This window comes from Pelobates fuscus, chromosome 7 (assembly GCF_036172605.1).
Source record: "Pelobates fuscus isolate aPelFus1 chromosome 7, aPelFus1.pri, whole genome shotgun sequence".
NCBI classification, from domain to species: Eukaryota; Metazoa; Chordata; class Amphibia; order Anura; family Pelobatidae; genus Pelobates; species Pelobates fuscus.
In genome coordinates this window covers 10,096,950-10,115,276 of record NC_086323.1, presented here as the reverse complement: position 1 = coordinate 10,115,276, position 18,327 = coordinate 10,096,950, and the positions used below count along the sequence as shown (strand labels likewise).

Below are 18,327 nucleotides of genomic sequence, written 5' to 3'. Positions count from 1 at the left end.
CATTCAGCCGACGGGGAGGAGAAGAGGCGGATCGGAGGAGGAGAGCAGGAGGAGAGCTCTCCGCCCAGCGCTGGAAAAAGGTAAGATTTAACCCCTTTCCAGAGCCGGGCGGGAGGGGGTCCCTGAGGGTGGGGGCACCCTCAGGGCACTCTAGTGCCAGGAAAACGAGTATGTTTTCCTGGCACTAGAGTGGTCCTTTAACTCTGCTCTATTAAACAAGGGATGAGACAACACCAACACATAGTTTAACCAAATGGTACACTTTGATATCTCCCTCAGAGCAGCATTCTAGATTTTAATTATTTTTTCGGTCCTAAAGCATGGCACAGGATTTCCCTTCTAGAATTTGTCAAAGTAATGAGATTAATAACTATGCAAAAGTACATTTGTTTTTATGTTATGGTTACCTTATGTCATGGTTTGCCCTGATCTAACCAACAAAAGTATTCTGGTAGAGGTGACTAGCAGCAAACTGGGATGGCAGTGGTTGCACCCTGACCAGCTGTGGAGGGGTCAAGCACCTCTCTGCTGAACATTTCCCCAGTAAATGTTTACTGGGGAAACGCCACTATCTGAATAGTGTTAGAGCCTTCGCATATTTGAATGGCATTCAAAATGACATCACATTACCGTGACTAAAAAGGTAACCAGTATATCAAGTCAGTAAAATAGCTAATGGCTTCATCACACACCGTCTCAGCTCTATTTTCCTCTTATGAACTGCTGCAACCTGCACCAATCCCAGGTGATTGGTGTCACATTCCTATTGTTACAATTTTCACTAGCATTTAGTAGGCTGGCAACCTCGGAGGGTAGTAAAACATTTAAAGCAAATACCATTTAATCTAAAGATTTTGTTGTGATTTGCAAGCACAATGCAATAAGTTACACTTTGTGAAAGACATGAATAGCAGTCTACCTACCCGGCTCCATTGCCTCATCAGTGCAAGTGTCTTCGCTCGGCGCCACACAGGCCGTGTCCACGTCACATGGAGGGGGGCAAAATTCATCCTTCGAAAAATCTGCACTGAGCTCTTTTGGTACCTCCAGACACACTCTGTGCCTTTTGGTTCCAATGCGATGTTTAGCCACACTGTGGTGATAAAGACAAGTTAATCTTAAAACAGGACTTCTAACAAATACATAAAAGGTAAACCATTTGTTTTCTGTTTTCCCAAGCAAGATAAAACACTGAAAGATCTAAAATAAGCAAGACAGATCCTCACTTGAGTTTATTATCACAGTACCTTTAACCAAAATCTTAACAGGTTTCAGTTTGCTTGCTTTTAACGTGTAATTTTAGAAATGCTTACCTTTTTTTCTGATCAGTCTCGGGCTGATCTTCCACAAATTCAGCAGCTTCTGGAGTGGGTTGTGTGTGGTCTATGGCGCCGGTATCTTTCCCAGATTTCCACAGCTTGTAACGCTCTGGCTGGAACTTCCGTACAAAGACATCCATCGAGATTTTTACCATGTCCTTTCTACAAGAACACTGCAAACAGACAACCAGCGAATACAAATGTTAATAGCAAACACCGTCTCAGGGATAAAGCATGAACGATGAAACCGGTCCACTTACCAGGACGGCCTGCTTTCCATACTCTATCCATCGCAGTGTAGCAAAATTGGTAGACTCTGCACAATTGAAGCCGTGGTTAAACCCAGCATGGTACGCATATGGGAATGTGATCATAAATTCTCCAGCTTCCTGCGTTATCTAAAGAGATTGAAGTACAATCAAACTCAGAACAAAAAGCCTTTTCAGTCTGCCTAAAAGATTTATGAAATTCATTTATTGGAATTTATAATTTTTACAAGAAATATACACAGATTGAATAAAAACTAGTAGATTGACAGCAGATTGCCATGGGTAAAGTGTATAAATGCCCACTCACATGACACAGAGCTTCAAGCAAGCTCCAGTTATAACATGTATACTATATTTTGTATGGAGAGAAAGCATTTACTTGCCTTTATAAGACTCACCTTATCAAATGGTATTCCATACTTCTTAAGGATAAATGGAGAAATTAGAGTCATTTTGTGACGTAGAAAAGCTTCACAACTCTGAGCACTCCCAGGGAAAAATCCTAATTAAAAAAAATAAATAAAAAAAAATAAAAAAATTTCACTCGTAATGAAGTCATGTTTATTATGTACAGAACAATATGGTGCACAACAATGCTTACAGCAGAGGGAAGGGTTATTTTACAGAAATTCTGGGGAAAAAAAACAAACATTCTATACAGATTTTAGGGATAAACTAAATCTAGCAAGGTGTTTGGAATACCTTTGGCAAGCCTCTCCAGTCTTTTTCCATGCTCTGGGGGAATGGTATACCTGCAAAGAGAACAAGCAGATACATTTCATTTAAAACATTTCCCCACGGTGCTAGGTCAATATGGTGGAAATATTTGTGAAACAATAATCTAAAATGCTCACCATGACTTGGGCTCCCCAAAATGCAGATAATTTATGCTGTAAAGGTCCATGTCTTCAGTGTGCCAAGCAAAAGAGGTTTTCCACATGCCGAAGTACAAGTATGGCGTGTTCACACCTTCTATGGTGATACCACTTTCTCTCTCCACCACATCCAGGATTGTGTTGAGATGCCCAATGTTCCACTCATCCACATGCTTAACGAACGAGAGACAATCAGAACATACCATGTACAGGCCATACTGCACACAGATTAACCACAGAACATTCCAGGATGTCACTGTATATGCTTCAATGACCAGAATTAATTTATCAGAATCAAACATGCTTCTTACAAAATGCCACAATGTCAATTTGCTTGACAAGTGGATAATAAAATGCCGATTAAAAATGCACATATACCACCAGGTATGCTACGACCCAGCGACATTAGAGAGTCAAGTACAGATACGACAGACCATTGCATTAAAACCACAAAGAAAGCAGATTTAATCCATTAAGGGCAATATAGGGTAATAGATATTGCACATAAACAAACCAGTGGTTTCAGAGACAAGATCTGGGAAGAAAGTTGCATGCTCTAATTTACCTTATCATACAGAGATCCGTTCACATCTGCGCCATAGATCGGAGCATTAAATGTCAAGTTTTTCCAATACTTCCGTTCCAAGTCCTCGAAATCAGCATAACGGGGAGTACAAAATCTGTATTTGAACAAAATGTAAAATTAGATATAAAATAGAAATAAAAAAAACAAAACAAAAAAAAACACCAAAAAACGCATACTTTTAACATATGACATCCTGACCAGATCATTCCGCCATATACATACACCTTGGATCAGCCAGTGTTTGAAAACAGACAGTCTCCATGACCTTCCCTGCTTCACTCCCAGCACAGAAACATTGAAGACCATAGAGACTGTCGATTTTTCAATCACTGTCCGGCCAAGGTGCATGTATATGGCTGAAGGATTCTGTCGTTTGCTAAAAAGGTAAAACAACGTTTCTTCTTTTTTTAAACATATACTGCATAAAAAATAATAAAAAATAAAGTGTTTAGAAAGGCTGTGTAAGTCACATGCAGGGAGACTGTCTGTAATATATAAACACAGTGATCCAACTATGAATTGAGCAATGAGACTGCACGTGCATAGTGTATACACCAAAACGGCTAGAAAAAAAATTCAGAGATAGGCTTTGTTTAGCTTCAAGAAGTTTCTTACTTGTCATTGTTTGCAATGCGACGAAACTCTTTGACTGTCATTGGCTTCTTCTGAATGTTATACTGTGTAAAGAGGCCAGACTGGCCAGTTACAACTTGTTGAATGGGAGCTGGAATCACAAGGTCATCCAAGTCATCGTAGCAAGTCCGTGGCTTCCATTCTTTTGGAGGGATAACCTGCAACGAGAAATAAATTCAGATATTCTATATAACCTTGGCTGCAGCTGTAGATCAGCAACATGACACTCCTTGCAGTGGAGCTGAAGTGGTTTTAGTGCTTGGAATATTCAGATACACAACGTACACTTATATTGAAATAGGAAATACATCCCAGTAAAATGTTGTTACTAACCTTGGCCAAACCAGCACGATGGGCCCCTTGGGATTCAATGTATGCTATGTAACGCTTGAAGTTCTTGAATTCCTCCATTGTCGGATAGAAAGTCATAATCCGCGAACCTGGATTTGGGTTGTCATTCTCGCCGGCCATCTTGGTGTCCGAGGGCCCGAGAGGCACTTCCGAGAATTTGGAAAATAGGAGTCTACAAGAAACATATATATACCGGAGTCATTAATGTTTTAATGATGTGGACAAGCAGCTTGATCATATAAAACAAGAGAATTCTGGAGAATCATACTAGACTTGTGCACAGCAAAATAAAGTAGATTTGACCGAAAACACTTTTTTGTTTAAAAAAACAAAAAACAACAAATAAGTTCTCCATGCAGGCTTCTTTAGTTAGATGAATTTCATCCATGACTGACTGACACACAGACACACACACACAGTCTCTCTGTATTCCCCGCCACACACAGTCTCTCTGCATCTCTCCTACACACACACACACAGTCTCTCTGCGTCTCTCCTACACACACAGTCTCTCTGCGTCTCTCCTACACACACAGTCTCTCTGCGTCTCTCCTACACACACAGTCTCTCTGCGTCTCTCCTACACACACAGTCTCTCTGCGTCTCTCCTACACACACAGTCTCTCTGCGTCTCTCCTACACACACAGTCTCTCTGCGTCTCTCCTACACACACAGTCTCTCTGCGTCTCTCCTACACACACAGTCTCTCTGCGTCTCTCCTACACACACAGTCTCTCTGCGTCTCTCCTACACACACAGTCTCTCTGCGTCTCTCCTACACACACAGTCTCTCTGCGTCTCTCCTACACACACAGTCTCTCTGCGTCTCTCCTACACACACAGTCTCTCTGCGTCTCTCCTACACACACAGTCTCTCTGCGTCTCTCCTACACACACAGTCTCTCTGCGTCTCTCCTACACACACACACACAGTCTCTCTGCGTCTCTCCTACACACACACACACAGTCTCTCTGCGTCTCAACTACACACACAGTCTCTCTGCGTCTCTCCTACACACACACAGTCTCTCTGCGTCTCTCCTACACACACACACACAGTCTCTCTGCGTCTCTCCTACACACACACACAGTCTCTCTGCGTCTCTCCTACACACACACAGTCTCTCTGCGTCTCTCCTACACACACAGTCTCTCTGCGTCTCTCCTACACACACACACACAGTCTCTCTGCGTCTCTCCTACACACACACACAGTCTCTCTGCGTCTCTCCTACACACACACACAGTCTCTCTGCGTCTCTCCTACACACACACACACAGTCTCTCTGCGTCTCTCCTACACACACACACAGTCTCTCTGCATCTCTCCTACACACACACAGTCTCTCTGCATCTCTCCTACACACACACACACAGTCTCTCTGCATCTCTCCTACACACACACACAGTCTCTCTGCATCTCTCCTACACACACACACAGTCTCTCTGCATCTCTCCTACACACACACACAGTCTCTCTGCATCTCTCCTACACACACACAGTCTCTCTGCATCTCTCCTACACACACACAGTCTCTCTGCATCTCTCCTACACACACACACACACAGTCTCTCTGCATCTCTCCTACACACACACACAGTCTCTCTGCATCTCTCCTACACACACACACACAGTCTCTCTGCATCTCTCCTACACACACACACACAGTCTCTCTGCATCTCTCCTACACACACACACAGTCTCTCTGCATCTCTCCTACACACACACACAGTCTCTCTGCATCTCTCCTACACACACACACACAGTCTCTCTGCATCTCTCCTACACACACACACACAGTCTCTCTGCATCTCTCCTACACACACACAGTCTCTCTGCATCTCTCCTACACACACAGTCTCTCTGCATCTCTCCTACACACACACACAGTCTCTCTGCATCTCTCCTACACACACACACAGTCTCTCTGCATCTCTCCTACACACACACACAGTCTCTCTGCATCTCTCCTACACACACACACAGTCTCTCTGCATCTCTCCCACACACACAGTCTCTCTGCATCTCTCCCACACACACAGTCTCTCTGCATCTCTCCCACACACACAGTCTCTCTGCATCTCTCCCACACACACACACAGTCTCTCTGCATCTCTCCTACACACACACACACACACACAGTCTCTCTGCATCTCTCCTACACACACACAGTCTCTCTGCATCTCTCCTACACACACACAGTCTCTCTGCATCTCTCCTACACACACACAGTCTCTCTGCATCTCTCCTACACACACACAGTCTCTCTGCATCTCTCCCACACACACACAGTCTCTCTGCATCTCTCCTACACACACACAGTCTCTCTGCATCTCTCCCACACACACACAGTCTCTCTGCATCTCTCCCACACACACACAGTCTCTCTGCATCTCTCCCACACACACACAGTCTCTCTGCATCTCTCCCACACACACACAGTCTCTCTGCATCTCTCCCACACACACACAGTCTCTCTGCATCTCTCCCACACACACACAGTCTCTCTGCATCTCTCCCACACACACACACAGTCTCTCTGCATCTCTCCCACACACACACAGTCTCTCTGCATCTCTCCCACACACACACAGTCTCTCTGCATCTCTCCCACACACACACAGTCTCTCTGCATCTCTCCCACACACACACACACACACAGTCTCTCTGCATCTCTCCCACACACACACAGTCTCTCTGCATCTCTCCCACACACACACAGTCTCTCTGCATCTCTCCCACACACACACAGTCTCTCTGCATCTCTCCCACACACACACAGTCTCTCTGCATCTCTCCCACACACACACAGTCTCTCTGCATCTCTCCCACACACACACAGTCTCTCTGCATCTCTCCCACACACACACAGTCTCTCTGCATCTCTCCCACACACACACACACAGTCTCTCTGCATCTCTCCCACACACACACAGTCTCTCTGCATCTCTCCCACACACACACAGTCTCTCTGCATCTCTCCCACACACACACAGTCTCTCTGCATCTCTCCCACACACACACAGTCTCTCTGCATCTCTCCCACACACACACAGTCTCTCTGCATCTCTCCCACACACACACAGTCTCTCTGCATCTCTCCCACACACACACAGTCTCTCTGCATCTCTCCCACACACACACAGTCTCTCTGCATCTCTCCCACACACACAGTCTCTCTGCATCTCTCCCACACACACAGTCTCTCTGCATCTCTCCCACACACACAGTCTCTCTGCATCTCTCCCACACACACACACACACACACAGTCTCTCTGCATCTCTCCCACACACACACACACAGTCTCTCTGCATCTCTCCCACACACACACACAGTCTCTCTGCATCTCTCCCACACACACAGTCTCTCTGCATCTCTCCCACACACACACAGTCTCTCTGCATCTCTCCCACACACACACACAGTCTCTCTGCATCTCTCCCACACACACACACACAGTCTCTCTGCATCTCTCCCACACACACACACAGTCTCTCTGCATCTCTCCCACACACACACACAGTCTCTCTGCATCTCTCCCACACACACACACACACACACAGTCTCTCTGCATCTCTCCCACACACACACACACAGTCTCTCTGCATCTCTCCCACACACACACAGTCTCTCTGCATCTCTCCCACACACACACACACAGTCTCTCTGCATCTCTCCCACACACACACACAGTCTCTCTGCATCTCTCCCACACACACACACACACACAGTCTCTCTGCATCTCTCCCACACACACACACACAGTCTCTCTGCATCTCTCCCACACACACACACACAGTCTCTCTGCATCTCTCCCACACACACACACACACACACACAGTCTCTCTGCATCTCTCCCACACACACACACACACAGTCTCTCTGCATCTCTCCCACACACACACACACACAGTCTCTCTGCATCTCTCCCACACACAAACACACACACACACACAGTCTCTCTGCATCTCTCCCCCACACACACACACACACACAGTCTCTCTGCATCTCTCCCACACACACACACACACACACACACACACACACACAGTCTCTCTGCATCTCTCCCCCCCCCCCCCACACACACACACAGTCTCTCTGCATCTCTCCCCCCCCCCCCCACACACACACACAGTCTCTCTGCATCTCTCCCACACACACACACACACACACAGTCTCTCTGCATCTCTCCCACAGTCTCTCTGCATCTCTCCCACAGTCTCTCTGCATCTCTCCCACAGTCTCTCTGCATCTCTCCCACAGTCTCTCTGCATCTCTCCCACAGTCTCTCTGCATCTCTCCCACAGTCTCTCTGCATCTCTCATCTGTGTGTGTGAGGGAGAGATGCAGAGAGACTGTGTGTGAGGGAGAGATGCAGAGAGACTGTGTGTGTGTGTGGGAGAGATGCAGAGAGACTGTGTGTGTGTGTGGGAGAGATGCAGAGAGACTGTGTGTGTGTGTGGGAGAGATGCAGAGAGACTGTGTGTGTGTGTGGGAGAGATGCAGAGAGACTGTGTGTGTGTGTGGGAGAGATGCAGAGAGACTGTGTGTGTGTGTGGGAGAGATGCAGAGAGACTGTGTGTGTGTGTGGGAGAGATGCAGAGAGACTGTGTGTGTGTGTGGGAGAGATGCAGAGAGACTGTGTGTGTGTGTGTGGGAGAGATGCAGAGAGACTGTGTGTGTGTGTGTGTGGGAGAGATGCAGAGAGACTGTGTGTGTGTGTGTGTGTGGGAGAGATGCAGAGAGACTGTGTGTGTGTGTGGGAGAGATGCAGAGAGACTGTGTGTGTGTGTGTGTGGGAGAGATGCAGAGAGACTGTGTGTGTGTGTGTGTGTGGGAGAGATGCAGAGAGACTGTGTGTGTGTGTGTGGGAGAGATGCAGAGAGACTGTGTGTGTGTGTGTGTGTGAGATGCAGAGAGACTGTGTGTGTGTGTGTGTGTGTGTGAGAGATGCAGAGAGACTGTGTGTGTGTGTGTGTGTGTGTGTGGGAGAGATGCAGAGAGACTGTGTGTGTGTGTGTGTGTGGGAGAGATGCAGAGAGACTGTGTGTGTGTGTGTGTGTGTGTGTGTGAGAGAGAGATGCGTCTCTGCATCTCTCCCCCACACACACACAGTCTCTCTGCATCTCTCCCACACACAGTCTCTCTGCATCTCTCCCACACACAGTCTCTCTGCATCTCTCCCACACACACACACAGTCTCTCTGCATCTCTCCCACACACACACACAGTCTCTCTGCATCTCTCCCACACACACACACAGTCTCTCTGCATCTCTCCCACACACACACACAGTCTCTCTGCATCTCTCCCACACACACACAGTCTCTCTGCATCTCTCCCACACACACACAGTCTCTCTGCATCTCTCCCACACACACACACACAGTCTCTCTGCATCTCTCCCACACACACACACACAGTCTCTCTGCATCTCTCCCACACACACACACACACACAGTCTCTCTGCATCTCTCCCACACACACACACAGTCTCTCTGCATCTCTCCCACACACACACACACACACACACACAGTCTCTCTGCATCTCACACACACACACACACACACACACACACACACACACACACACACACACACAGTCTCTCTGCATCTCTCCCACACACACACACACACACACAGTCTCTCTGCATCTCTCCCACACACACACACACACACACACAGTCTCTCTGCATCTCTCCCACACACACACACACACACACACAGTCTCTCTGCATCTCTCCCACACACACACACAGTCTCTCTGCATCTCTCACACACACACACACAGTCTCTCTGCATCTCTCACACACACACACACAGTCTCTCTGCATCTCTCCCACACACACACACAGTCTCTCTGCATCTCTCCCACACACACACACAGTCTCTCTGCATCTCTACCACACACACACACACACACACACACACACAGTCTCTGTATTACACACACACACACAGTCTCTGTATTACACACACACACACTCTCTGTATTACACACACACACACTCTCTGTATTACACACACACACACTCTCTGTATTACACACAGTCTCTGTATTACACACAGTCTCTGTATTACACACAGTCTCTGTATTACACACAGTCTCTGTATTACACACAGTCTCTGTATTACACACAGTCTCTGTATTACACACAGTCTCTGTATTACACACAGTCTCTGTATTACACACAGTCTCTGTATTACACACAGTCTCTGTATTACACACAGTCTCTGTATTACACACAGTCTCTGTATTACACACAGTCTCTGTATTACACACAGTCTCTGTATTACACACAGTCTCTGTATTACACACAGTCTCTGTATTACACACAGTCTCTGTATTACTCTCTGGCCCCTCCCCCTAGGACTGACAGCACTGGCCGGAAGTGCGGTGGGCGGGGCCTGGCTGTGCTGCGCGGTGATTGGCCGGTTGCTCGGTAACCGGAAGTGGTGCCCTGGGAGGGTGCGCGGCCTGTGATTGGCTGTGTGAGGGGAGCCTGGGGCCGGGAGGCGGACTGAGGGTTAGCGGGGTGTCCAGCGGGCTCAGGGCGGGGCTCGGACAGACCTGTATCCGGGCGGTCGGTCGGTCTCCGGCGGGCGGTGTCTCTCTCTCTCTCTCCCCTGGCGGGGGGTGTCGGTCTCTGTGAGGGCGGCTGCCGGTCGGTCCGGGTGTCCGGCTCGGCCCGCGCTCTCTCTCCTCTCTCGCGGTCGGTGAAGCCGAGCTGCCGCCTCCGTCCGCCTATCGCTTTATCCTCACTGCGCATGCGCACCGCCCCCGACACGGCCAGGCCGCAGCAGCCAATCACAGCGCTCGGCGAGCAGCCAATCAGCGCGTCGGAAATGGCAGCACGGCAGCAAGGAGGCGGATCCAGCCACGTGATTGGCGGCGCGAGCTATCAGTATCTGAGATTGTCCAATCAGCTGTGGCGTATGTTGGGTTTCTCACCAATCAGTGAATGGATTAGAAAATCTCCATTTCTAAAGACCCAGCCAGGGGCTGTTATTGTGTCTGAGCTGCTGGGAGTCACTGACTCAGTGTTACAGAGGGGGAGGGGCTTAGTGTTAGGGAGGGGGAGGGGCTTAGTGATTGAGATATATATATATAGGGAGGGAGAGACTGACTCAGTGTTACAGAGGGGGAGGGGCTTAGTGATAGAAATATATATGGAGGGGGAGGGGCTTAATGATATATTTATAGGGAGGGAGAGACTGACTCAGTGTTATATAGAGGGAGGGGGACTGAGTGTTATATAGAGGGAGAGACTGACTCAGTGTTATCGAGAGTGAGGGGGACTGAGTGTTATATAGAGGGAGAGACTGACTCAGTGTTATAGAGAGGGAGGGGGACTGAGTGTTATATAGAGGGAGAGACTGACTCAGTGTTATAGAGAGGGAGGGGGACTGAGTGTTATATAGAGGGAGAGACTGACTCAGTGTTATAGAGAGGGAGGGGGCTGAGTGTTATATAGAGGGAGAGACTGACAGTGTTATATAGAGGGAGGGGGGCTGAGTGTTATATAGAGGGAGAGTGACTCAGTGTTACAGAGAGGGAGGGGGGCTGAGTGTTATATAGAGGGAGAGACTGACTCAGTGTTATATAGAGGGAGAGACTGACTGAGTGTTATAGAGAGGTAGGGGGGCTGAGTGTTATATAGAGGGAGGGGGGATGAGTGTTATATAGAGGGAGAGACTGACTCAGTGTTATAGAGAGGGAGGGGGCTGAGTGTTATATAGAGGGAGAGACTGACTCAGTGTTATATAGAGGGAGGGGGGCTGAGTGGTATATAGAGGGAGACACTGACTCAGTGTTATAGAGAGGTAGAGACTGGCTCAGTGTTATATAGAGGGAGGGTGGCTGAGTGTTATATAGAGGGAGAGTCTGACTCAGTGTTATAGAGAGGGAGGCTGGCTGAGTGTTATATAGAGGGAGAGACTGACTCAGTGTTATAGAGAGGGAGGGGGGCTGAGTGTTATATAGAGGGAGAGACTGATTCAGTGTTATATAGAGAGAGGCTGGCTGAGTGTTATATAGAGGGAGACACTGACTCAGTGTTATATAGAGGGAGAGGGGCTGAGTGTTATATAGAGGGAGACACTGACTCAGTGTTATAGAGAGGGAGAGACTGACTCAGTGTTATATAGAGGGAGGGGGGCTGAGTGTTATATAGAGGGAGAGACTGACTCAGTGTTATAGAGAGGGAGGCTGGCTGAGTGTTATATAGAGGGAGAGACTGACTCAGTGTTATAGAGAGGGAGGGGGGGCTGAGTGTTATATAGAGGGAGAGACTGACTCAGTGTTATATAGAGCGGGGGGCTAAGTGTTATATAGAGGGAGGCTGGCTGAGTGTTATATAGAGGGAGAGACTGACTCAGTGTTATAGAGAGGGAGGGGGGCTGAGTGTTATATAGAGGGAAAGACTGACTCAGTGTTGTATAGAGAGAGGCTGGCTGAGTGTTATATAGAGGGAGACACTGACTCAGTGTTATATAGAGGGAGGGGGGCTAAGTGTTATATAGAGGGAGACACTGACTCAGTGTTATATAGAGGGAGACACTGACTCAGTGTAATATAGAGGGAGGGGGCTGAGTGTTATATAGAGGGAGAGACTGACTCAGTGTTATAGAGAGGGAGAGACTGACTCAGTGTTATATAGAGGGAGGGGGGACTGAGTGTTATATAGAGGGAGAGACTGACTCAGTGTTATATAGAGGGAGGGGGGACTGGGTGTTATAAAGAGAGAGAGACTGACTCAGTGTTATATAGAGGGAGGGGGACTGAGTGTTGTATAGAGGGAGAGACTGACTCAGTGTTATAGAGAGGGAGGGGGGATGAGTGTTCTATAGAGGGAGAGACTGACTCAGTGTTATATAGAGGGAGAGACTGACTCAGTGTTATATAGAGGGAGAGACTGACTCAGTGTTATATAGAGGGAGGGGGACTCAGTGTTATATAGAGGGAGAGACTGACTCAGTGTTATAGAGAGGGAGGGGGGACTGAGTGTTATATAGAGGGAGAGACTGACTCAGTGTTATATAGAGGGAGGGGGGCTGAGTGTTATATAGAGGGAGAGACTGACTCAGTGTTATAGAGAGGGAGAGACTGACTCAGTGTTATATAGAGGGAGGGGGGCTGAGTGTTATATAGAGGGAGAGACTGACTCAGTGTTATATAGAGGGAGAGACTGACTCAGTGTTATATAGAGGGAGGGGGACTCAGTGTTATATAGAGGGAGAGACTGACTCAGTGTTATAGAGAGGGAGGGGGACTGAGTGTTATATAGAGGGAGAGACTGACTCAGTGTTATATAGAGGGAGGGGGCTGAGTGTTATATAGAGGGAGAGACTGACTCAGTGTTATAGAGAGGGAGGGGGGACTGAGTGTTATATAGAGGGAGAGACTGACTCAGTGTTATATAGAGGGAGGCTGAGTGTTATATAGAGGGAGAGACTGACTCAGTGTTATAGAGAGGGAGGGGGGACTGAGTGTTATATAGAGGGAGAGACTGACTCAGTGTTATAGAGAGGGAGGGGGACTGAGTGTTATATAGAGGGAGAGACTGACTCAGTGTTATATAGAGGGAGGGGGCTGAGTGTTATATAGAGGGAGAGACTGACTCAGTGTTATAGAGAGGGAGGGGGGACTGAGTGTTATATAGAGGGAGAGACTGACTCAGTGTTATATAGAGGGAGGGGGGCTGAGTGTTATATAGAGGGAGAGACTGACTCAGTGTTATAGAGAGGGAGGGGGGACTGAGTGTTATATAGAGGGAGAGACTGACTCAGTGTTATATAGAGGGAGGGGGGCTGAGTGTTATATAGAGGGAGAGACTGACTCAGTGTTATAGAGAGGGAGGGGGGACTGAGTGTTATATAGAGGGAGAGACTGACAGTGTTATATAGAGGGAGGGGGCTGAGTGTTATATAGAGGGAGAGACTGACTCAGTGTTATATAGAGGGAGGGGGCTGAGTGTTATATAGAGGGAGAGACTGACAGTGTTATATAGAGGGAGGGGGGCTGAGTGTTACATACACTACCCCCATACACACACACTACCCCCACACATACATTGCCCCCATACACACACACATACACTAACCCCATACACACACACACACACACACATTGCCCCCATACACACACACACACACACACATACATTGCCCCCATACACACACACACACACACACACATACATTGCCCCCATACACACACACACACACACACATACATTGCCCCCATACACACACACACACACACATACATTGCCCCCATACACACACACACACACACATACATTGCCCCCATACACACACACACACACACATACATTGCCCCCATACACACACACACACACACATACATTGCCCCCATACACACACACACACACACACACACATACATTGCCCCCATACACACACACACATACACTAACCCCATACACACATAATAATTTAAAAAAAAAAAAAAAACCAACAACATATATTGTAAAAAAAAAAAAAGCCCCCCAACCTTTCTTATATGTTTTTATTTAAATTTAATTTAAGACAAATATTCTTTATGTCCCCCCTCCCTTCTTACCTTAACTGGGAGGATGGGGGACATTTTTCCATCCCTGGTGGTTCTAGTGGTGGTGAGAGTGAACTCTAGCCCGCGCTCCAGGGCTAGAGTTCACTCTCGCGAGATTTGGAGCGTTGCCGTGGTAACCGCGGCAACGCTCCGTGCTCGCGAGATGAGGACCCGGAGGAGCTGCAGGCCGAGCTCCCGGATCTTCTCTCCCTCCCTCCCCTGCCGGTTGCCAGCACAGTGCCTGAGGACCGGGGAGGGAGAACTCTGATCTCTGATCTCCCTCAACGGTCCGGGAGGAGGGGGGCATCTTTCGTTCCTTGGTGGTCCCAGTGGTAGGACTGAACTCTAGCCCGCGCTCCAGGGCTAGAGTTCACTCTCGAGAGATTTGGAGCGTTGCCGTGGTAACCGCGGCAACGCTCCGTGCTCGCGAGATGAGGACCCGGAGGAGCTGCAGGCCGAGCTCCCGGATCTTCTCTCCCTCCCTCCCCTGCCGGTTGCCAGCACAGTGCCTGAGGACCGGGGAGGGAGAACTCTGATCTCCCTCAACGGTCCGGGAGGAGGGGGGACATCTTTCGTTCCTTGGTGGTCCCAGTGGTAGGACTGAACTCTAGCCCGCGCTCCAGGGCTAGAGTTCACTCTCGCGAGATTTGGGGTGGTAACCACGGCAACGCTCCAAATCTCGCGAGAGGAGGACCCGGAGGAGCTGCTGGTAACAGCTCCCGGGTCCTCTCTCCCTCCCCTGCCGGTCGGCTGTCAGTAATGTGCCTGCGGACCGGGGAGGGAGATCACTGATCACTGATCTCCCTCCCCGGTCCGCAGGCACAATGCAGGGCTGGCACTTGGACAATGCCAGCCCTGCATTAGCCGGCAGGGGAGAATCTCGGGGGGGGCAATTGCCCTGTTGCCCCCCCCCCCCTGGATCCGCCACTGTCACTCAAAGAGTATCTATATGGGTCAGTGCACCTGACTGCATCTCATACGTGGCCTTTGAATAAATAAAAAAAAAAATTACATTTCCTTTTTAATATTAAAATAATATTAATTATTATTATTGCAATTTATATAGCGCCAACAGATTCCGTAGCGCTTTTACATTAATCAATAATGACAGGCTGCAGGCACACACGCACACTGAAAAACTATCCCAGGCGCTGACAGACACTAAGCCAGACCAAATATGCATTCGTAGAAAAAAGTAACAGACACATTCAATGCAGAGTTCTTAGACTCCTCCCAGAGCGCAGAATTTCTCTGACTGCCCAGAAAGTCTCCTCCCAACTGCCACAGGACCATCCCAAATTCTGGCTTCTGTTCCACTGTCTCAGGTTAGTTTCCTGGTGTCCTGAATCTGCCGAGAGGCGACACCAGGTAAATGTCTCCAATCAGGACGGTGTGAGTGCATCAACAGACGTGCTCGCTATCTGGAAAATGTCTCTGTGCATGCGCTGCCATCAGTGTGGCCTTCCGGAACGGCCGTCAGTGAGCTCAGCATGCATTTAAGCCAGGCTGGCATGGCATCACCCCCTAGTGCCCACTCCCACATACAATTTCATATGTCCTAATGTTGGGAGGTGTGTCAACTGAAAGGCAGTCAATGTGAGGCAGTGAGCAAACATCTGTGATATCTATCCATGGGGTAAAATCTACCTACTAAATTCTGAGCTCTAACATCCTAAAAAAAGCCATCCCTAGACCCGTCTTCCCCTTCCAACTATTATCCTATATCTATGCTCATTTTTTCCTCAAAGTTTCTAAAAAGACGTGTCTTTACTTGTCTGGCTTGCTTCCTCAATTCCAACTCTCTTCTTGACCCTCCTCAGTCTTGCTTACTCCCCCTCCACTCTACTGAGACTGCTCTTATCAAAGTTACGAACTACCCAATGGCAGCTAAATCCAAAGGCCACTACTCCATACTAATTCTTCTTGACCTCTCTGCTGCCTTTGACACCGTTGATCATGCTCTCCTTCTTCAAACTCTTCAATCACTCGGTCTATCTGACTCTGTCCTCTCATGGTTTTCCTCTTATCTCTCCAAACGCTCATTCAGTGTCTCATTTTCTAATGATACCTCCTCCCCTCTCGGTTAGAGTCCCACAAGGCTCCGTCCTTGGTCCCCTTCTATTTTCTCTTTATACTGCCTCTCTTGGCAAACTTATTGCCTCATTTGGATTCCACTACCACCTGCATGCTGATGACACCCCGATATATCTCTCCTCCCCGGACCTCTCCCCTGCCGTCCTGCAACGTGTCACTGCTTGCCTTTCTTCCACCTCTGACTGGATGTGCTCCCGCTTTCTGAAACTCAATCTCTATAAAACTGAGCTTCTTATTTACCCTCCTTATAATCAGTGGTGTATTCTGGATTTATGCTGCCCTAGGCATGACAAAATTCACCCCCCCCCCTTCAAAATTTCACTTCCTGTTTAAAACCAACAAGCTCTTTGTCTGACAGACACACACTTTCATTATTATTATTTTATTATTTATATAGCGGCATCATATTCCATAGCGCTGTACAATGGTTCATTGATGCATATACTGACATACACTCACTGACAGATACACAGTCATTGTCACACACACTTGCACATACTAACAATTTTTTACTTTTATTTTACATTTCAATCCACCCAACCTCTATACCTTTGCTGGAGTGCTGGAATGGATTATCCAGTGGGGATGCTTTAACTGCCAGAGGGACAGGCGTGCGGTCAATTTAAACGGCGAGGGAGCTCTGATCACCCTTCTCAGCTCCCACACGTGCCTCTCAGTGATGCCGGGGCCGGAGTGACGTCATATTCCGGCTCTGGCATCACTACGGTGCATGCGAGGGAGCTGAGCAGGGAGAGCTCAGGGGAGAGTGCTCCCTCGCCTCCCACCTGGAATATCAGGTAGATGTCAGCCTCTGGGGGGGCCCAAGGTGGCCATCCTACCATCTCTTGGGCTTTTTTTGTCGCCCCCCTGAATGTGCCGCCCAAGACAAATGCCTTGTCAGCCTTGCGGTAAATACACCGCTGCTTGTAATGCTGATCCTTCTCCTTCGCTCTCCCTGCAAGCTGATGATATCTTGCGTCAGTCCATCCTTGCAATCTGTTATCTTTGATCCTGGCCTCACCTTTGCGCCACATATCCAGAGGAGTCGAGGAGTCCTGCAAGCACGAGTTAGCAGTAAGGGTGCGAGCAGCGGACAGGAGACGACTCCCTTCTTTTGGAACAGCCTGCCTACCCCCGTCAGACTCTCCCCTAGTCTTCAATCGTTTAAGAAGTCCCTCAAAACACATTGTTCAGAAATGCTTGTGGACTCCCAGAGTAACTTATCTATACTTACCCAAGTCTGTCTCTCGCTCTCCTAAAGAGCCACACTCCTCTCTCACCTCCAGCTCTGCTACTTTTCCACCTTGTTGGGTGGCTGTCACATTGCTGCCCTGTTGTATATTTGTACCCCACCTCCTCTAGACTTAAGCTCGTTTGAGCAGGGCCCTCATCGACCTATTGTTCCTGTGTCACTGTGTAATTGTCTCATTTATTGTTAAATATTCCCCTATTCATAATATTGTAAAGCGTTATGGAATAAATACCAATAATAATAATAATATTAATCTACTAAACTCTGCTAGTGCAATATTTCCTGCTCCCCCTAGATTAAGCTGTAGTTGTTCTGGTGACAGTAATGTCCCTTTAAACTTTTCCCTTTAGTGAACAACCCTATATAAGATGT

The 18,327-nt window shown here is 48.1% G+C and overlaps 1 protein-coding gene across 3 annotated transcripts in view; it reads right to left on the bottom strand.

Moving 5' to 3' along the window:
- KDM4A (lysine demethylase 4A) overlaps positions 1-18,327 on the bottom strand; it is a 374,420-nt gene that overhangs the window by 12,257 nt on the left and 343,836 nt on the right. The window contains exons 1-10 of one of the 3 annotated variants that reach the window (XM_063427678.1): positions 10,608-10,808; positions 4,016-4,205; positions 3,665-3,840; positions 3,029-3,143; positions 2,443-2,636; positions 2,291-2,340; positions 1,987-2,090; positions 1,580-1,717; positions 1,314-1,492; positions 924-1,093 (exon numbers count right to left, since the gene is read on the bottom strand). In XM_063427678.1, coding sequence (XP_063283748.1) covers positions 924-1,093; positions 1,314-1,492; positions 1,580-1,717; positions 1,987-2,090; positions 2,291-2,340; positions 2,443-2,636; positions 3,029-3,143; positions 3,665-3,840; positions 4,016-4,153 — 1,264 coding nt within the window. In that variant the 5' untranslated portion in view covers positions 4,154-4,205; positions 10,608-10,808. Of the gene's footprint in view, positions 1-923; positions 1,094-1,313; positions 1,493-1,579; positions 1,718-1,986; positions 2,091-2,290; positions 2,341-2,442; positions 2,637-3,019; positions 3,144-3,664; positions 3,841-4,015; positions 4,206-10,607; positions 10,809-18,327 lie in introns of those variants that run through there. The other 2 variants (XM_063427679.1, XM_063427680.1) reach the window with 2 other exon arrangements.